Below are 18,159 nucleotides of genomic sequence, written 5' to 3' on the forward strand. Positions count from 1 at the left end.
TACTGGTCATGTTCAACTCCTCCAGGACACGAGTGTTCCTGCACCTGTCCTCCCAACAGATAGACACGATCCTCAGGAAGTAGCACTGACAATATTGGTCAAGCGCCTTCAGATCACGTTAGTATGTGGCCCTGGTTCATATAACTAGCACTGGGGAAGAGACCCACTCCTGGCCTCCACACACTTATGCAAAAAAGTGGTCTCCCCTGCCTATGGAAACAAGTAGATCATTACGTTTCTCCCCATTTTCTGTCTTTTATGTTTTATGGTAACACATGCCAAATAAAAATAAAGAGAAAGACAGCAAAATACAAGCCACAGAGATTACTATGATGATATTTCTTAACGCATCATATTATTCTTCAGTAGTTATGCCACTGAATTGCATAAATACATCCTATAACCCACCCAATAGCAGTAAACTGAGAATCACAGTAGTGTATTAGGGCAATCACCATTGTCATTCACAATATTTAGGATTTGGCCAAAGGAGTCATGCTCCAAAAGGTGTGGTGTTTTTCTTCCCTATTTTCAGTGGACCAGTGACGAGATCTGCTTTCAACAACCGGTAAGAAAGCCAAGAATTCAAACAAGAATATCCATTTACACTAACCAGCTCAGTCATAAGGCATTTGGGTTTCTTTGCCATGTGTATCAGGTTATAAAGTAGGCAGATGGTGATGTGAAAAGGGCACAGAATGAAGGGGTGGCTGTCCTTCTAATCAACAAGAACTTACACAATGACTTGATGCCTCTAAAACTGTTATTCCTGAACTTGGTTGATACTGGAACACTGTTCTACATTTAATAGGGGTCTTTCTCTTCGGATATTGATTGTTATGAGTTCACAAATCCCAGAAGCTGTAAAATGAAGATACATTCATAGGATTTAAGTAAACATGGCCTCTTCCTCCTATGGCTCCTTCCCTCATTGCAACCTCAGTCTCTGCTGGCTTCTCACATTGAAAAGGGTTACATGGACGTTCGTTGGATACTTACTACGTTTCCCGAGGGTGAACTAGCTCTGCCATTCACATACAACACAGATTACCCTCCGAGAACATTAACGAAGAAGCAAAGGTAGATTCCTCTGCTTTGCAACATTTTGGGTCCCACAGAGTGTCTGCAGGGATCTGACTAAGTCACACGCTTTCCCTGCTGCTGAGTTCTTTAAAAAATCCCAAGAACTTTACAAGTTTTCCATTGAAAAGCTTCAACCTTCCTCTACAAAAATCACAAACGCTGCACGGAGATCAACATCACAGTTCGATAAATGGTGTTTCAGAGAAGCAAATTGCAACATATGGAAAACATAAAGAAAAATCCTTCAACACAAAATTCTGAGCTTCGGCTTCGTACATGTGGAAAGAGGGGGGAAAAAAGGGAAAAAGGTCCGTATCAAAACTGACTCCCTGTTGCTGGAAGAGCTCCAAGGCCATCGTGACTCAACAGTGTTTCGTTCTAAAAGCACAGGACGGTCTAATGACGCTCATATTCTATCTCTGCGCTACGCTCCGGATGTGACCAGACCCCACACGCACCAGTAACTCACCGGCACACGGAACTGTGCACCAGCGGGCACTTTCCCCACGGCGTATTTGCTGCCGGGTGCTGTGGGAACGGGGCTCAGCGACCCCGGGAGCGGCACAGTGACACATGATGCAGAATTGTCAAAAACCACCTCCCCAGTGGTACCCTGTCGGATTGCCAGCCCCGTCCCCGAACTTCCCGGGCGGCACCTAGGAGAACGTCTGTTGGGGAGCGTCGAAGGGACAAAGGAAAAGTGTGTGTGAGAGAGAGAGAGAGAGAGGCGCAAGAACTCGTTGGATGCTCGTTATGACAAGGCAGAGCCCAGAGAGCCCATTCGAAGGCAGAGAAAGGACAACAGCCTCTCTCTCTCTCTCTCTCTCTCTCTCTCTCTCTCTCTCTCTCTCTCACACACACACACACACACACACACACACACACACACACGTTCTGCAGAGCACAGCGGTAATTCCCCCGCAGCCACTGGCTCCCCGTTCCTCAGCCGAAGTTCCCAGCCCCACAGACAACAACATTCCACACCCACGTAAGTTTCACTCCAGTACAAACAAACCCATTGAAGAGAACTAATGGAAGTGAAAAACATCAGCACTCACCTCTGGCGGCGATTCCTCCGCGCTCTTCACCCGGGAGCTGAGCTGAGAGCCGAGAACGGGCCCCCCCGCAGCGCTGCGCTCGGCCGCCACAGGCGGGAACAGCGGCCGGAGAAATTTAAACTCGCTCGCGCCAGACCCCGCGCTCAGGCAAACCTCAGAACAAGACGACTCAGGCAGAGTCCCGGCGCCTCTCGGCTCCGCGGGGTTCCCGCCCAACTGGGGCGCGCACCACATCTTCCGGGACGCTGCAACGTACCGCTCGGGGCCGCGCCTGGCCTTGCACAGCCGCATGCCCACAGCTGACACCACGGACACCACCAGGAGGAAGGAAATGAAGGACAAAGCAATGACCAGCCACAGGGTGAGCGAGTCCTGCGGCTCCTGCTCCGGGGGCGCAGCCACCAGCTGCACGTGGGCCTCCGAGAACCCATCCACCAGCAGCACCTGCAGCGTCGCGCTGCTCGACCGGGCCGGCTTGCCGTTGTCTCGCACCACCACCACGAGCTTCTGTTTCACCGCGTCCGGCGGGCTCGCTACAGGACGCCTGGTTCTCACCTCCCCGCTCTGCACACCCACGGCGAACAGACCCGGCTCCGTGGCCGTCAGCAGCTGGTACGAAAGCCACGAATTCTGACCCGCGTCTTCATCCACAGCCACCACCTTGGTCACCAGGTAACCCGCCCCCGCCCAGCGGGGCACCAGCTCCGCCCCGGGGGAGCTGCTGTTCTGCAGAGGGCACAGGAGGAACGGGGCGTTGTCGTTTGCGTCAAGCACCGCCACGCGGACGGTCACTTCAGCGCTCAGCGGAGGGGACCCGCCGTCCGACGCTCGCACCCGCACCTCGAACTCCCTCCTTTCCTCGTAGTCCAGAGAGCGCAGCGCGTACACCTGCCCGCTCTCCGCGTTGATGGAGAACGGCAGCTCGCCCCCGGCCCCGGCCACCGCCGAGTACCTCACCTGGCCGTTCTGCTCCGCGTCTACGTCCGCGGCCTGGACCCTCCCGATCAGCAGCCCCGGCACATTGTTCTCCTGCACCCGCAGCACGTACGACGCCTCTGCGAACACCGGCGGGTTGTCATTCACATCCGACACCCGCACACGGATCTCCCGCACTGACGACAGCCTCGGAGCGCCCCAGTCCCTCGCGGCGATGCTCACCTTGTACTCGGACACCTTCTCTCGGTCCAGGGGCTCTTGGGTCACCACCTGGTAATAGTTCTCCAGGCTCCGTTTCAAAGCGAACGGCACCTGGCCCTCAATCGAGCAGCTTGTTCGCCCGTTCTCCCCGGAGTCTCGGTCTCTCACGCTGATCAGGGCCACCGCTGTCCCCGGCGCCGAGTCCTCAGCGATGGTGCTGCTCACGGAGGTCACTGTCACCTCCGGAGCGTTGTCGTTCGTGTCCTGGATCTCCACCACCACTTTGCAGAGCGCAGAGAGACCCCCGCCGTCAGTGGCCTGGATATTCAGCTCGTAACTGCTTCTTTCTTCAAAGTCAACCAACCCCAGCACACTGAGTTCCCCACTGGTCGGATGGAGCTGGAATAACTCGGGGACTCTGGCTGGCACCTGCCCGTAGGAATAGGTGATTTCTGCGTTTGAACCTTCGTCCGGATCACTGGCTTCCACCTTCGCCACCAAAGTGCCTCTCGCGCTGTTCTCCAGCAGCTGCGCCCTGTACACGGCCTGGCTGAACTGCGGCAAGTTGTCGTTCACGTCCAGCACATCCACGCGGACTTGGGCTGTGCCGGTTCTCTGCGGAACACCCCCATCGGCAGCGCTGAGAATCAGCACCAACTGCGCCTGCGCCTCGCGATCTAACGCTTTCTGCAGCACAAGCTCCGGGTATTTACCGCCGTCCGCGCGGGTTTGCACCTCCAGGCGGAAGTGCTCGTTAGAGCTGATCGCGTAGCTCTGGATGCCGTTTGCTCCCACGTCCGGATCTTGGGCTTCTTCTAATGGGAAGCGGGTGTTTACGGGGATCTGTTCGGGTATTTTTAACAGGAATTCTGCGGCAGGGAACTGCGGGGAATTGTCGTTCACATCTTCGACCTGCACCTCCACGCGGTGCAGCTCCAGGGGGTTTTCCAGCACCAGCTCCAGCTGCAGCAAACACGGCTCCCGCTGCCCGCACAGACCCTCACGGTCCATTTTCTCCTTCACTCGCACATCCCCGGAGCGCCGGTCCAGCTCCAAATACCGATCGGCCCCTTTCCACACCAGCCGCGCCCCGCCGGCGGACAAGCGCCCCGCAGGCACCTGCAGATCCTTGGCCACGTTCGCAACCAGCCACCCGCTTTTCTTCTCCTCGGCCACAGAGTAGCGCAGCGGCTCGGCCCCCGCCACACACACCCACAGACCCACACACAGGCACACAACCTGCCTTCTCCTGCACCGAGCCGCCATTGCCACCGCCCTGCCCAGCTCCGAGCCCAAACACGGGCCTCTCCGCACAGCCGCGACAGCCGCTCCCGGAGCGTCCTCCCGGGAACCGCTTTCTGCTCCGCCCCGACTCAGGCTGCAGCGATTCCAGCCGCCCGCTCCCCGCAAGCCTTCCTCACCCGCCCGGCGCACAGCTCGCGGCTTCTGCGGCGGTCAGACGCCCGAGCGCAGCTCCCCGCCCGGCGCGGCTGGGCTCGTCACAGCCTCTTCCGCAGCCTCGGCTTTGCCAATGGCGCCACCACGTGGCTCCGCTAACATAAGGCAGCCTCTGACGTTTAGATTTTTCAATTTGCTTTGTGCAGTTATGATCTGCAGGGCAACGATTTCTGTGTTTGGTGTAAATTCTCGTTACTAACGTGATAGGAATTTGTGAGATGTTACGGAAGGTTATTACCCCGACAGAGGGGCATTCTTAAATATTCAAATGAATTGTGATTCTTCCACGCCACATTTCCCTCTCTCTGTCCCCCGCAGCTGGCTAAGCAAAGGAGTAACTGAAAAGTCCTTCACATCCGCCTCCGCTTCCCTTTTGTCCACGTACTCACCGAGAGCTTGGAAATCTCTAGTTTTAGGGGTCCCTGACTTATTACAGTTCCCCAAACGGAAATATGGAAACTGGGGCCTAATAAAGTAGAAGGAACTTTTCTCAGGGAAGTAGCCCTCAGTCTGTTTCTGCAAAGCAGCAAGGGGTCCTGTGGCACCTTAAACAATAACCGATTGATTTGGCCGTATATTTTCGGGGATAAAGAACACTCGCTCAAAAACACCCCAGGGAGTGGCTTTTACACACAAAAGCTAATACCCTACATAGCTGTTAGTCTTTGAGGTTCCAGACGACTCCTTGCTCTTTTTGCCCAGGTCGCTAGTGATAAAGCTGGGACTGGTCTACACTCGGGACAACAGTTTGTCCCAAATATGCAATTTTAGCTACTCCATCAGTGTCAACTTTCTTCCCCTGTGTAGATCGGGGCCTTTGGGCACCAATAACCCTGACATGCAGTATGAGGGTGGAAGTCTAAGCACAGAGGCATCGATGTTGCTGCACGTTTGAACACACAGCAAAATCAAATTCCGGAAGACTGACCGCGGCACAGCCATCTTCCCGGAAGTACAGCAATACCCCTGGAGGGTAAGGACACATCACACAACTCCATCTCTTCGCGCTCACTTGATAATGAGGAGGATGTCCTCATGTCACTCTCCTATTCCTGAGTCCACTGATGTGCCACCAGCCTGATGCTGGAGTCCGAGGTCTTAGCACAGAAGGCGCAGGTGCTGGCAGCTTTTGGGGGGCCATGCGGCAGTTTTTGACACTCTTCTCCTTTCCCCCTCTCCTCACCTGCACTGCCACAGGACCTCTCAAACTGTCCCACCACCTCACTGATTACCCGTCTCCACTGGAGATGGTCCTGGGCAGGGTTCTTCCACCTCTTGGCACCGATGCTGCACTTCTTCACGTGCACTTCAGCACGTCCCTATGGCAATTCCTCTGGCCCCCAAAGCTCTTCTGTCCTTCCTTCAACTCTGAAAACAGAGTCCGTTTGGGGAGGGGCCGATCAGACATCTGAACCATGTGACCAGTCCAGCTAAGTTGTTGATGAATCATAAGGGCAGTCAGTACTGGTCATGTTCAACCCCTCCAGGACACTTGTGTTCCTGCACCTGTCCTCCCAAGGGATATTTAGGATTTTCAGGAAGCAGCATTGACGATATTGTTCCAGCACCTTCAGATGATGCTGGTGTGTTGCCCAGCTTCAGATAACCATCTTTGGGGAAGAGACCCACTCCTGGCCTCCACACACTTATGCACAAAAGTGGCTCTCCCCTGCCTATGGAAACAAGTACATCAGTACGTTTCCCCCATTTTTGTTGGCGTTTACGTTTTATGGTAACACATGCCAAATAAAAATAAAGAGAAACCCAACGAAATACAAACTACAGAGATTACTATGATGAGATTTCTTAACGCATCATATTATTCTTCAGTAATTATGTCACTCAGTTGCAAAAATACATACTGAAACCCACTCAATTAGTGAAAACTGAGAATCACAGGAGCGCATTAGGGCAATGACCGTTGTCTTTTACAATATTAAGGTTCTGGACAAAGGACTCATGCTCCAAGTGGTATGGTGTTTTTCTTTCCTATTTTCAGTCCAACAGTGAAGAGATCTGCACTTATGGCCTTCAATAATTGGTAGGAAAGTCAAGAATTTAAACCAGAACCCCCATTTACAATAACCACCTCGGTCAGAAGGCATTTGGGTTCCTTTGCTATGCATATCAGGTTATAAAGTAGGCAGATGATGATCTGAAAGTGGCACAGAATGAAGGGGTGGCTGTCCTTCTAATCAACAAGAACTTACACAATGACTTGACGCCTCTAAGATTGTTATTCCTGAACTGGGTTGACACGATAACACTGTCATGCATTTAATAGGGGTCTTTCTCTTTGGGTATTGATTGTTATGAGTTCACAAATCTCAGAAGCTGTAAAATGAAGATACATTCATAGGATTTAAGTAAACATGGCATCTTCCTCCTATGGCTCCTTCCCTCATTACAACCTCAGTCTCTGCTGGCTTCTCACATTGAAAAGGGTTACATGGACGTTCGTTGGATACTTACTACGTTTCCCGAGAGTGAAATAGCTCTGCCATTCACATACAACACAGATTACCCTCCGAGAACATTAACGAAGAAGCAAAGGTAGATTCCTCTGCTTTCTAACATTTTGGGTCCCACAGAGTGTCTGCAGGGATCTGACTAAGTCACACGCTTTCCCTGCTGCTGAGTTCTTTAAAAAATCCCAAGAACTTTACAAGTTTTTTATTGAAAAGCTTCAACCTTCCTCTACAAAAATCACAAACGCTGCACGGAGATCAACATCACAGTTCGATAAATGGTGTTTCAGAGAAGCAAATTGCAACATATGGAAAACATAAAGGAAATTCCTTCAACACAAAATTCTGAGCTTCGGCTTCGTACATGTGGAAAGCGGGGGAAAAAAAAGGGAAAAAGGTCCGTATCAAAACTGACTCCCTGTTGGTGGAAGAGCTCCAAGGCCATCGTGACTCAACAGTGTTTCGTTCTAAAAGCACAGAACGGTCTAATGACGCTCATATTCTGTCTCCGCGCTACGCTCCGGATGTGACCAGACCCCACACGCACCAGTAACTCACCGGCACACGGAACTGCGCACCACCGGGCACTTTCCCCACGGCGTATTTGTGCCGGGTGCTGTAAAAACGGGGCTCAGCGACCCCGGGAGCGGCACAGTGACACATGATGCAGAATTGTCAAAAACCACCTCCCCAGTGGTACCCTGTCGGATTGCCAGCCCCGTCCCCGAACTTCCCGGGCGGCACCTAGTAGAACGTCTGTTGGGGAGCGTCGGAGGGACAAAGGAAAAGTGTGCCTCTGTGTGTGTGTGTGTGTGTGTGTGTGTGTGTCTGAGGCAAGAACTCGTTGGATGCTCGTTATGACAAGGCAGAGCCCAAACAGCCAATTCGAAGGTACAGAAAGCACAACAGCCCCTCTCCTCTCTCTCTCTCTCTCTCACACACACACACACACACACACACACACCCGTTCTGCAGAGAACAGCGGTAATTCCACCGCAGCCATCGGCTCCCCGTTCCTCAGCCGAAGTTCCCAGCCCCACAGACAACAACATTCCACACCCACGTAAGTTTCACTCCAGTACAAACAAACCCATTGAAGAGAACTAATGGAAGTGAAAAACATCAGCACTCACCTCTGGCGGCGATTCCTCCGCGCCCTTCACCCGGGAGCTGAGCTGAGAGCCGAGAACGGGCCCCCCCGCAGCGCTGCGCTCGGCCGCCACAGACGGGAACAGCGGCCGCAGAAATTTAAACTCGCTCGCGCCAGACCCCGCGCTCAGGCAAACCTCAGAACAAGACGACTCAGGCAGAGTCCCGGCGCCGCTCGGCTCCGCGGGGTTCCCGCCCAACTGGGGCGCGCACCACATCTTCCGGGACGCTGCAACGTACCGCTCGGGGCCGCGCCTGGCCTTGCACAGCCGGATGCCCACAGCTGACACCACGGACACCACCAGGAGGAAGGAAATGAAGGACAAAGCAATGACCAGCCACAGGGTGAGCGAGTCCTGCGGCTCCTGCTCCGGGGGCGCAGCCACCAGCTGCACGTGGGCCTCCGAGAACCCATCCACCAGCAGCACCTGCAGCGTCGCGCTGCTCGACCGGGCCGGCTCGCCGTTGTCTCGCACCACCACCACGAGCTTCTGTTTCACCGCGTCCGGCGGGCTCGCTACAGGACGCCTGGTTCTCACCTCCCCGCTCTGCACACCCACGGCGAACAGACCCGGCTCCGTGGCCGTCAGCAGCTGGTACGAAAGCCACGAATTCTGACCCGCGTCTTCATCCACAGCCACCACCTTGGTCACCAGGTAACCCGCCCCCGCCCAGCGGGGCACCAGCTCCGCCCCGGGGGAGCTGCTGTTCTGCAGAGGGCACAGGAGGAACGGGGCGTTGTCGTTTGCGTCAAGCACCGCCACGCGGACGGTCACTTCAGCGCTCAGCGGAGGGGACCCGCCGTCCGACGCTCGCACCCGCACCTCGAACTCCCTCCTTTCCTCGTAGTCCAGAGAGCGCAGCGCGTACACCTGCCCGCTCTCCGCGTTGATGGAGAACGGCAGCTCGCCCCCGGCCCCGGCCACCGCCGAGTACCTCACCTGGCCGTTCTGCTCCGCGTCTACGTCCGCGGCCTGGACCCTCCCGATCAGCAGCCCCGGCACGTTGTTCTCCTGCACCCGCAGCACGTACGACGCCTCTGCGAACACCGGCGGGTTGTCATTCACATCCGACACCCGCACACGACGACAGCCTCGGAGCGCCCCAGTCCCTCGCGGCGATGCTCACCTTGTACTCGGGCACCTTCTCTCGGTCCAGGGGCTCTTGGGTCACCACCTGGTAATAGTTCTCCAGGCTCCACTTCAAAGCGAACGGCACCTGGCCCTCAATCGAGCAGCTTGTTCGCCCGTTCTCCCCGGAGTCTCGGTCTCTCACGCTGATCAGGGCCACCGCTGTCCCCGGCGCCGAGTCCTCGGCGATGGTGCTGCTCACGGAGGTCACTGTCACCTCCGGAGCGTTGTCGTTCGTGTCCTGGATCTCCACCACCACTTTGCAGTGCGCAGAGAGACCCCCGCCGTCAGTGGCCTCAATTTCTATTTCATACATCGCTGCGTCTTCAAAATCTATTGTCCCCAGCACACTGAGTTCCCCACTGGTCGGATGGAGCTGGAATAACTCGGGGACTCTGGCTGGCACCTGCCCGTAGGAATAGGTGATTTCTGCGTTTGAACCTTCGTCAGGATCACTGGCTTCCACCTTCGCCACCAAAGTGCCTCTCGGGCTGTTCTCCAGCAGCTGCGCCCTGTACACGGCCTGGCTGAACTGCGGCAAGTTGTCGTTCACGTCCAGCACATCCACGCGGACCTGGGCTGTGCCGGTTCTCTGCGGAACGCCCCCATCGGCAGCGCTGAGAATCAGCACCAACTGCGCCTGCGCCTCGCGATCTAACGCTTTCTGCAGCACAAGCTCCGGGTATTTACCGCCCTCCGCGCGGGTTTGCACCTCCAGGCGGAAGTGCTCGTTAGAGCTGATCGCGTAGCTCTGGATGCCGTTTGCTCCCGCGTCCGGATCTTGGGCTCTTTGTAGGGAGAAGCGGGTGTTTACGGGGACCTGTTCGGGTATTTTAAATACAAATTCATTTTTAGAGAACTGGGGAGAATTGTCGTTCACATCTTCGACCCGCACCTCCACGCGGTGCAGCTCCAGGGGGTTTTCCAGCACCAGCTCCAGCTGCAGCAAACACGGCTCCCGCTGCCCGCACAGACCCTCACGGTCCATTTTCTCCTTCACTCGCACATCCCCGGAGCGCCGGTCCAGCTCCAAATACCGATCGGCCCCTTTCCACACCAGCCGCGCCCCGCCGGCGGACAAGCGCCCCGCAGGCACCTGCAGATCCTTGGCCACGTTCGCAACCAGCCACCCGCTTTTCTTCTCCTCGGCCACAGAGTAGCGCAGCGGCTCGGCCCCCGCCACACACACCCACAGACCCACACACAGGCACACAACCTGCCTTCTCCTGCACCGAGCCGCCATTGCCACCGCCCTGCCCAGCTCCGAGCCCAAACACGGGCCTCTCCGCACAGCCGCGACAGCCGCTCCCGGAGCGTCCTCCCGGGAACCGCTTTCTGCTCCGCCCCGACTCAGGCTGCAGCGATTCCAGCCGCCCGCTCCCCGCAAGCCTTCCTCACCCGCCCGGCGCACAGCTCGCGGCTTCTGCGGCGGTCAGACGCCCGAGCGCAGCTCCCCGCCCGGCGCGGCTGGGCTCGTCACAGCCTCTTCCGCAGCCTCGGCTTTGCCAATGGCGCCACCACGTGGCTCCGCTAACATAAGGCAGCCTCTGACGTTTAGATTTTTCAATTTGCTTTGTGCAGTTATGATCTGCAGGGCAACGATTTCTGTGTTTGGTGTAAATTCTCGTTACTAACGTGATAGGAATTTGTGAGATGTTACGGAAGGTTATTACCCCGACAGAGGGGCATTATTAAATATTCAAATGAATTGTGATTCTTCCACACCACATTTCCCTCTCTCTCTGTCCCCCGCAGCCGGCTAAGCAAAGGAGTAACTGAAAAGTCCTTCACATCCGCCTCCGCTTCCCTTTTGTCCACGTACTCACCGAGAGCTTGGAAATCTCTAGTTTTAGGGGTCCCTGACTTATTACAGTTCCCCAAACGGAAATATGGAAACTGGGGCCTAATAAAGTAGAAAGAACTTTTCTCAGGGAAGTAGCCCTCAGTCTGTTTCTGCAAAGCAGCAAGGGGTCCTGTGGCACCTTAAACAGTAACCGATTGATTTGGCCGTATATTTTCGGGGATGAAGAACACTCGCTCAAAAACACCCCAGGGAGTGGCTTTTACACACAAAAGCTAATACCCTACATAGCTGTTAGCCTTTGAGGTTCCAGACGACTCCTTGCTCTTTTTGCCCAGGTCGCTAGTGATAAAGCTGGGACTGGTCTACACTCGGGACAACAGTTTGTCCCAAATATGCAATTTTAGCTACTCCATCAGTGTCAACTTTCTTCCCCTGTGTAGATCGGGGCCTTTGGGCACCAATAACCCTGACATGCAGTATGAGGGTGGAAGTCTAAGCACAGAGACATCGATGTTGCTGCACGTTTGAAGACACAGCAAAATCAAATTCCGGAAGACTGACCGCGGCAAAGCCATCTTCCCGGAAGTACAGCAATACCCCTGGAGGGTAAGGAAACATCACACAACTCCATCTCTTCGCGCTCACTTGATAATGAGGAGGATGTCCTCATGTCACTCTCCTATTCCTGAGTCCACTGATGTGCCACCAGCCTGATGCTGGAGTCCGAGGTCTTAGCACAGAAGGCACAGGTGTTGGCAGCTTTTGGAGGGCCATGGGGCAGTTCCTGACACTCTTCTCCTTTCCCCCTCTCCTCACCTGCACTGCCACAGGACTTCTCAAACTGTCCCACCACCTCACTGATTACCCGTCTCCACTGGAGATGGTCCTGGGCAGGGCTCTTCCACCTCTTGGCACCGATGCTGCACTTCTTCACGTGCACTTCAGCACGTCCCTATGGCACTTCCTCTGGCCCCCAAACCTCTTCTGTCCTTCCTTCAACTCTGAAAACAGAGTCTGTTTGGGGAGGGGCCGATCAGACATCTGAACCATGTGACCAGTCCAGCTAAGTTGTTGATGAATCATAAGGGCAGTCAGTACTGGTCATGTTCAACCCCTCCAGGACACTTGTGTTCCTGCACCTGTCCTCCCAAGAGATATTTAGGATTTTCAGGAAGCAGCATTGACGATATTGTTCCAGCACCTTCAGATGATGCTGGTGTGTTGCCCAGCTTCAGATAACCATCTTTGGGGAAGAGACCCACTCCTGGCCTCCACACACTTATGCACAAAAGTGGCTCTCCCCTGCCTATGGAAACAAGTACATCAGTACGTTTCCCCCATTTTTTTTGGCGTTTACGTTTTATGGTAACACATGCCAAATAAAAATAAAGAGAAACCCAACAAAATACAAAATACAGAGATTACTATGATGAGATTTCTTAACGCATCATATTATTCTTCAGTAATTATGTCACTCAGTTGCAAAAATACATACTGAAACCCACTCAATTAGTGAAAACTGAGAATCACAGGAGTGCATTGGGGCAATGACCGTTGTCTTTTACAATATTAAGGTTCTGGACAAAGGACTCATGCTCCAAGTGGTATGGTGTTTTTCTTTCCTATTTTCAGTCCAACAGGGAAGAGATATGCACTTATGGCCTTCAATAATTGGTAGGAAAGTCAAGAATTTAAACCAGAACCCCCATTTACAATAACCACCTCGGTCAGAAGGCATTTGGGTTCCTTTGCTATGCATATCATGTTATAAAGTAGGCAGATGATGATCTGAAAATGGCACAGAATGAAGGGGTGGCTGTCCTTCTAATCAACAAGAACTTACACAATGACTTGACGCCTCTAAGATTGTTATTCCTGAACTGGGTTGACACGATAACACTGTCATGCATTTAATAGGGGTCTTTCTCTTTGGGTATTGATTGTTATGAGTTCACAAATCTCAGAAGCTGTAAAATGAAGATACATTCATAGGATTTAAGTAAACATGGCGTCTTCCTCCTATGGCTCCTTCCCTCATTGCAACCTCAGCCTCTGCTGGTTTCTCACATTGAAAAGGGTTACATGGACGTTCGTTGGATACTTACTACGTTTCCCGAGAGTGAACTAGCCCTGCCATTCACATACAACACAGATTACCCTCCGAGAACATTAATGAACAAGCAAAGGTAGATTCCTCTGCTTTGTAACATTTTGGGTCCCACAGAGTGTCTGCAGGGATCTGACTAAGTCACACGCTTTCCCTGCTGCTGAGTTCTTTAAAAAATCCCAAGAGCCTTACAAGTTTTCCATTGAAAAGCTTCAACCTTCCTCTACAAAAATCACAAACGCTGCACGGAGATCAACATCACAGTTCGATAAATGGTGTTTCAGAGAAGCAAATTGCAACATATGGAAAACATAAAGAAAAATCCTTCAACACAAAATTCTGAGCTTCGGCTTCGTACATGTGGAAAGAGGGCGGGGGAAAGGGAAAAAGGTCCGTATCAAAACTGACTCCCTGTTGGTGGAAGACTCCAAGGCCATCGTGACTCAACAGTGTTTCGTTCTAAAAGCACAGGACGGTCTAATGACGCTCATATTCTGTCTCCGCGCTACGCTCCGGATGTGACCAGACCCCACACGCACCAGTAACTCACCGGCACACGGAACTGTGCACCAGCGGGCACTTTCCCCACGGCGTATTTGCTGCCGGATGCTGTGGGAACGGGGCTCAGCGACCCCGGGAGCGGCAAAGTGACACATGACGCAGAATTGTCAAAAACCACCTCCCCAGTGGTACCCTGTCGGATTGCCAGCCCCGTCCCCGAACTTCCCGGGCGGCACCTAGGAGAACGTCTGTTGGGGAGCGTCGGAAGGACAAAGGAAAAGTGTGTGTGTGTGTGAGAGAGAGAGAGGCGCAAGAACTCGTTGGATGCTCGTTATGACAAGGCAGAGCCCAAAGAGCCCATTCGAAGGCAGAGAAAGGACAACAGCCTCTCTCTCTCTCTCTCTCTCTCTCTCTCTCTCTCTCTCACACACACACACACACACACACACACACACCCGTTCTGCAGAGCACAGCGGTAATTCCCCCGCAGCCACCGGCTCCCCGTTCCTCAGCCGAAGTTCCCAGCCCCACAGACAACAACATTCCACACCCACGTAAGTTTCACTCCAGTACAAACAAACCCATTGAAGAGAACTAATGGAAGTGAAAAACATCAGCACTCACCTCTGGCGGCGATTCCTCCGCGCCCTTCACCCGGGAGCTGAGCTGAGAGCCGAGAACGGGCCCCCCCGCAGCGCTGCGCTCGGCCGCCACAGACGGGAACAGCGGCCGCAGAAATTTAAACTCGCTCGCGCCAGACCCCGTGCTCAGGCAAACCTCAGAACAAGACGACTCAGGCAGAGTCCCGGCGCCGCTCGGCTCCGCGGGGTTCCTGCCCAACTGGGGCGCGCACCACATCTTCCGGGACGCTGCAACGTACCGCTCGGGGCCGCGCCTGGCCTTGCACAGCCGGATGCCCACAGCTGACACCACGGACACCACCAGAAGGAAGGAAATGAAGGACAAAGCAATGACCAGCCACAGGGTGAGCGAGTCCTGCGGCTCCTGCTCCGGGGGCGCAGCCACCAGCTGCACGTGGGCCTCCGAGAACCCATCCACCAGCAGCACCTGCAGCGTCGCGCTGCTCGACCGGGCCGGCTCGCCGTTGTCTCGCACCACCACCACGAGCTTCTGTTTCACCGCGTCCGGCGGGCTCGCTACAGGACGCCTGGTTCTCACCTCCCCGCTCTGCACACCCACGGCGAACAGACCCGGCTCCGTGGCCTTCAGCAGCTGGTACGAAAGCCACGAATTCTGACCCGCGTCTTCATCCACAGCCACCACCTTGGTCACCAGGTAACCCGCCCCCGCCCAGCGGGGCACCAGCTCCGCCCCGGGGGAGCTGCTGTTCTGCAGAGGGCACAGGAGGAACGGGGCGTTGTCGTTTGCGTCAAGCACCGCCACGCGGACGGTCACTTCAGCGCTCAGCGGAGGGGACCCGCCGTCCGACGCTCGCACCCGCACCTCGAACTCCCTCCTTTCCTCGTAGTCCAGAGAGCGCAGCGCGTACACCTGCCCGCTCTCCGCGTTGATGGAGAACGGCAGCTCGCCCCCGGCCCCGGCCACCGCCGAGTACCTCACCTGGCCGTTCTGCTCCGCGTCTACGTCCGCGGCCTGGACCCTCCCGATCAGCAGCCCCGGCACGTTGTTCTCCTGCACCCGCAGCACGTACGACGCCTCTGCGAACACCGGCGGGTTGTCATTCACATCCGACACCCGCACACGGATCTCCCGCACTGACGACAGCCTCGGAGCGCCCCAGTCCCTCGCGGCGATGCTCACCTTGTACTCGGACACCTTCTCTCGGTCCAGGGGCTCTTGGGTCACCACCTGGTAATAGTTCTCCAGGCTCCACTTCAAAGCGAACGGCACCTGGCCCTCAATCGAGCAGCTTGTTCGCCCGTTCTCCCCGGAGTCTCGGTCTCTCACGCTGATCAGGGCCACCGCTGTCCCCGGCGGCGAGTCCTCGGCGATGGTGCTGCTCACGGAGGTCACTGTCACCTCCGGAGCGTTGTCGTTCGTGTCCTGGATCTCCACCACCACTTTGCAGTGCGCAGAGAGACCCCCGCCATCTTTGGCCTGGATATTCAGCTCGTAACTGCTTCTTTCTTCATAGTCAACCAACCCCAGCACAGTGATTTCCCCCGATGCCGGATGTAGTTGGAATAACTCGAGAACTTCTTCAGCCACCTTCCAGAAGGAATAGGTGATTTCTGCGTTTGAACCTTCGTCCGGATCACTGGCTTCCACCTTCGACACCAAAGTGCCTCTCGGGCTGTTCTCCAGCAGCTGCGCCCTGTACACGGCCTGGCTGAACTGCGGCAAGTTGTCGTTGTTATCCAGCACATCCACGCGGACTTGGGCTGTGCCGGTTCTCTGCGGAACGCCCCCATCGGCAGCGCTGAGAATCAGCACCAACTGCGCCTGCGCCTCGCGATCTAACGCTTTCTGCAGCACAAGCTCCGGGTATTTACCGCCGTCCGCGCGGGTTTGCACCTCCAGGCGGAAGTGCTCGTTGGAGCTGATCGCGTAGCTCTGGATGCCGTTTGCTCCCGCGTCCGGATCTTGGGCTTCTTCTAATGGGAAGCGGGTGTTTACGGGGATCTGCTCCGGCAACTCCAACGTGAACTCGCTGGCAGGGAACTGGGGAGAATTGTCGTTCACATCTTCGACCCGCACCTCCACGCGGTGCAGCTCCAGGGGGTTTTCCAGCACCAGCTCCAGCTGCAGCAAACACGGCTCCCGCTGCCCGCACAGACCCTCACGGTCCATTTTCTCCTTCACTCGCACATCCCCGGAGCGCCGGTCCAGCTCCAAATACCGATCGGCCCCTTTCCACACCAGCCGCGCCCCGCCGGCGGACAAGCGCCCCGCAGGCACCTGCAGATCCTTGGCCACGTTCGCAACCAGCCACCCGCTTTTCTTCTCCTCGGCCACAGAGTAGCGCAGCGGCTCGGCCCCCGCCACACACACCCACAGACCCACACACAGGCACACAACCTGCCTTCTCCTGCACCGAGCCGCCATTGCCACCGCCCTGCCCAGCTCCGAGCCCAAACACGGGCCTCTCCGCACAGCCGCGACAGCCGCTCCCGGAGCGTCCTCCCGGGAACCGCTTTCTGCTCCGCCCCGACTCAGGCTGCAGCGATTCCAGCCGCCCGCTCCCCGCAATCCTTCCTCACCCGCCCGGCGCACAGCTCGCGGCTTCTGCGGCGTTCAGACGCCCGAGCGCAGCTCCCCGCCCGGCGCGGCTGGGCTCGTCACAGCCTCTTCCGCAGCCTCGGCTTTGCCAATGGCGCCACCTCGTGGCTCCGCTAACATAAGGCAGCCTCTGACGTTTAGATTTTTCAATTTGCTTTGTGCAGTTATGATCTGCAGGGCAACGATTTCTGTGTTTGGTGTAAATTCTCGTTACTAATGTGATAGGAATTTGTGAGATGTTACGGAAGGTTATTACCCCGACAGAGGGGCATTCTTAAATATTCAAATGAATTGTGATTCTTCCACACCACATTTCCCTCTCTCTCTGTCCCCCGCAGCCGGCTAAGGAAAGGAGTAACTGAAAAGTCCTTCACATCCGCCTCCGCTTCTCTTTTGTCCACGTACTCACCGAGAGCTTGGAAATCTCTAGTTTTAGGGGTCCCTGACTTATTACAGTTCCCCAAACGGAAATATGGAAACTGGGGCCTAATAAAGTAGAAGGAACTTTTCTCAGGGAAGTAGCCCTCAGTCTGTTTCTGCAAAGCAGCAAGGGGTCCTGTGGCACCTTAAACAATAACCGATTGATTTGGCCGTATATTTTCGGGGATAAAGAACACTCGCTCAAAAACACCCCAGGGAGTGGCTTTTACACACAAAAGCTAATATCCTACATAGCTGTTAGCCTTTGAGGTTCCAGACGACTCCTTGCTCTTTTTGCCCAGGTCGCTAGTGATAAAGCTGGGACTGGTCTACACTCGGGACAACAGTTTGTCCCAAATATGCAATTTTAGCTACTCCATCAGTGTCAACTTTCTTCCCCTGTGTAGATCGGGGCCTTTGGGCACCAATAACCCTGACATGCAGTATGAGGGTGGAAGTCTAAGCACAGAGGCATCGATGTTGCTGCACGTTTGAACACACAGCAAAATCAAATTCCGGAAGACTGACCGCGGCACAGCCATCTTCCCGGAAGTACAGCAATACCCCTGGAGGGTAAGGACACATCACACAACTCCATCTCTTCGCGCTCCCTTGATAATGAGGAGGATGTCCTGTGATGGAG

At 55.2% G+C, this 18,159-nt stretch overlaps 3 protein-coding genes across 3 annotated transcripts; all 3 read right to left on the bottom strand.

The window, feature by feature from the left end:
• Positions 1 to 1,828: 1,828 nt before the first annotated feature.
• On the bottom strand, positions 1,829 to 5,122 carry LOC142021119 (protocadherin beta-15-like). The gene has a single exon (XM_075009603.1). The coding sequence runs from the start codon at positions 4,542 to 4,544 to the stop codon at positions 2,112 to 2,114; it is 2,433 nt and encodes an 810-aa protein (XP_074865704.1). The 5' UTR covers positions 4,545 to 5,122; the 3' UTR covers positions 1,829 to 2,111.
• A 4,142-nt stretch (positions 5,123 to 9,264) lies between these two features.
• Positions 9,265 to 10,924, bottom strand: LOC142021121 (protocadherin beta-1-like). The gene has a single exon (XM_075009604.1). It carries the CDS (start codon positions 10,724 to 10,726, stop codon positions 9,413 to 9,415), a length of 1,314 nt encoding a protein of 437 aa, XP_074865705.1. The 5' UTR covers positions 10,727 to 10,924; the 3' UTR covers positions 9,265 to 9,412.
• Positions 10,925 to 14,380: 3,456 nt separating this feature from the next.
• LOC142021118 (protocadherin beta-15-like) lies at positions 14,381 to 17,114 on the bottom strand. The gene has a single exon (XM_075009602.1). The coding sequence runs from the start codon at positions 16,920 to 16,922 to the stop codon at positions 14,490 to 14,492; it is 2,433 nt and encodes an 810-aa protein (XP_074865703.1). The 5' UTR covers positions 16,923 to 17,114; the 3' UTR covers positions 14,381 to 14,489.
• Between the last annotated feature and the right edge of the window lie 1,045 nt (positions 17,115 to 18,159).

This window comes from Carettochelys insculpta, chromosome 15, assembly GCF_033958435.1.
Source record: "Carettochelys insculpta isolate YL-2023 chromosome 15, ASM3395843v1, whole genome shotgun sequence".
Classification (NCBI taxonomy): domain Eukaryota; kingdom Metazoa; phylum Chordata; order Testudines; family Carettochelyidae; genus Carettochelys; species Carettochelys insculpta.

What these genes read in the sequence shown, in the direction of transcription:
- LOC142021121 (XM_075009604.1), bottom strand. Translation starts at nt 10,726, where the DNA reads ATGGCGGCTCGGTGCAGGAGAAGGCAGGTTGTGTGCCTGTGTGTGGGT.
- LOC142021119 (XM_075009603.1), bottom strand. Translation starts at nt 4,544, where the DNA reads ATGGCGGCTCGGTGCAGGAGAAGGCAGGTTGTGTGCCTGTGTGTGGGT.
- LOC142021118 (XM_075009602.1), bottom strand. Translation starts at nt 16,922, where the DNA reads ATGGCGGCTCGGTGCAGGAGAAGGCAGGTTGTGTGCCTGTGTGTGGGT.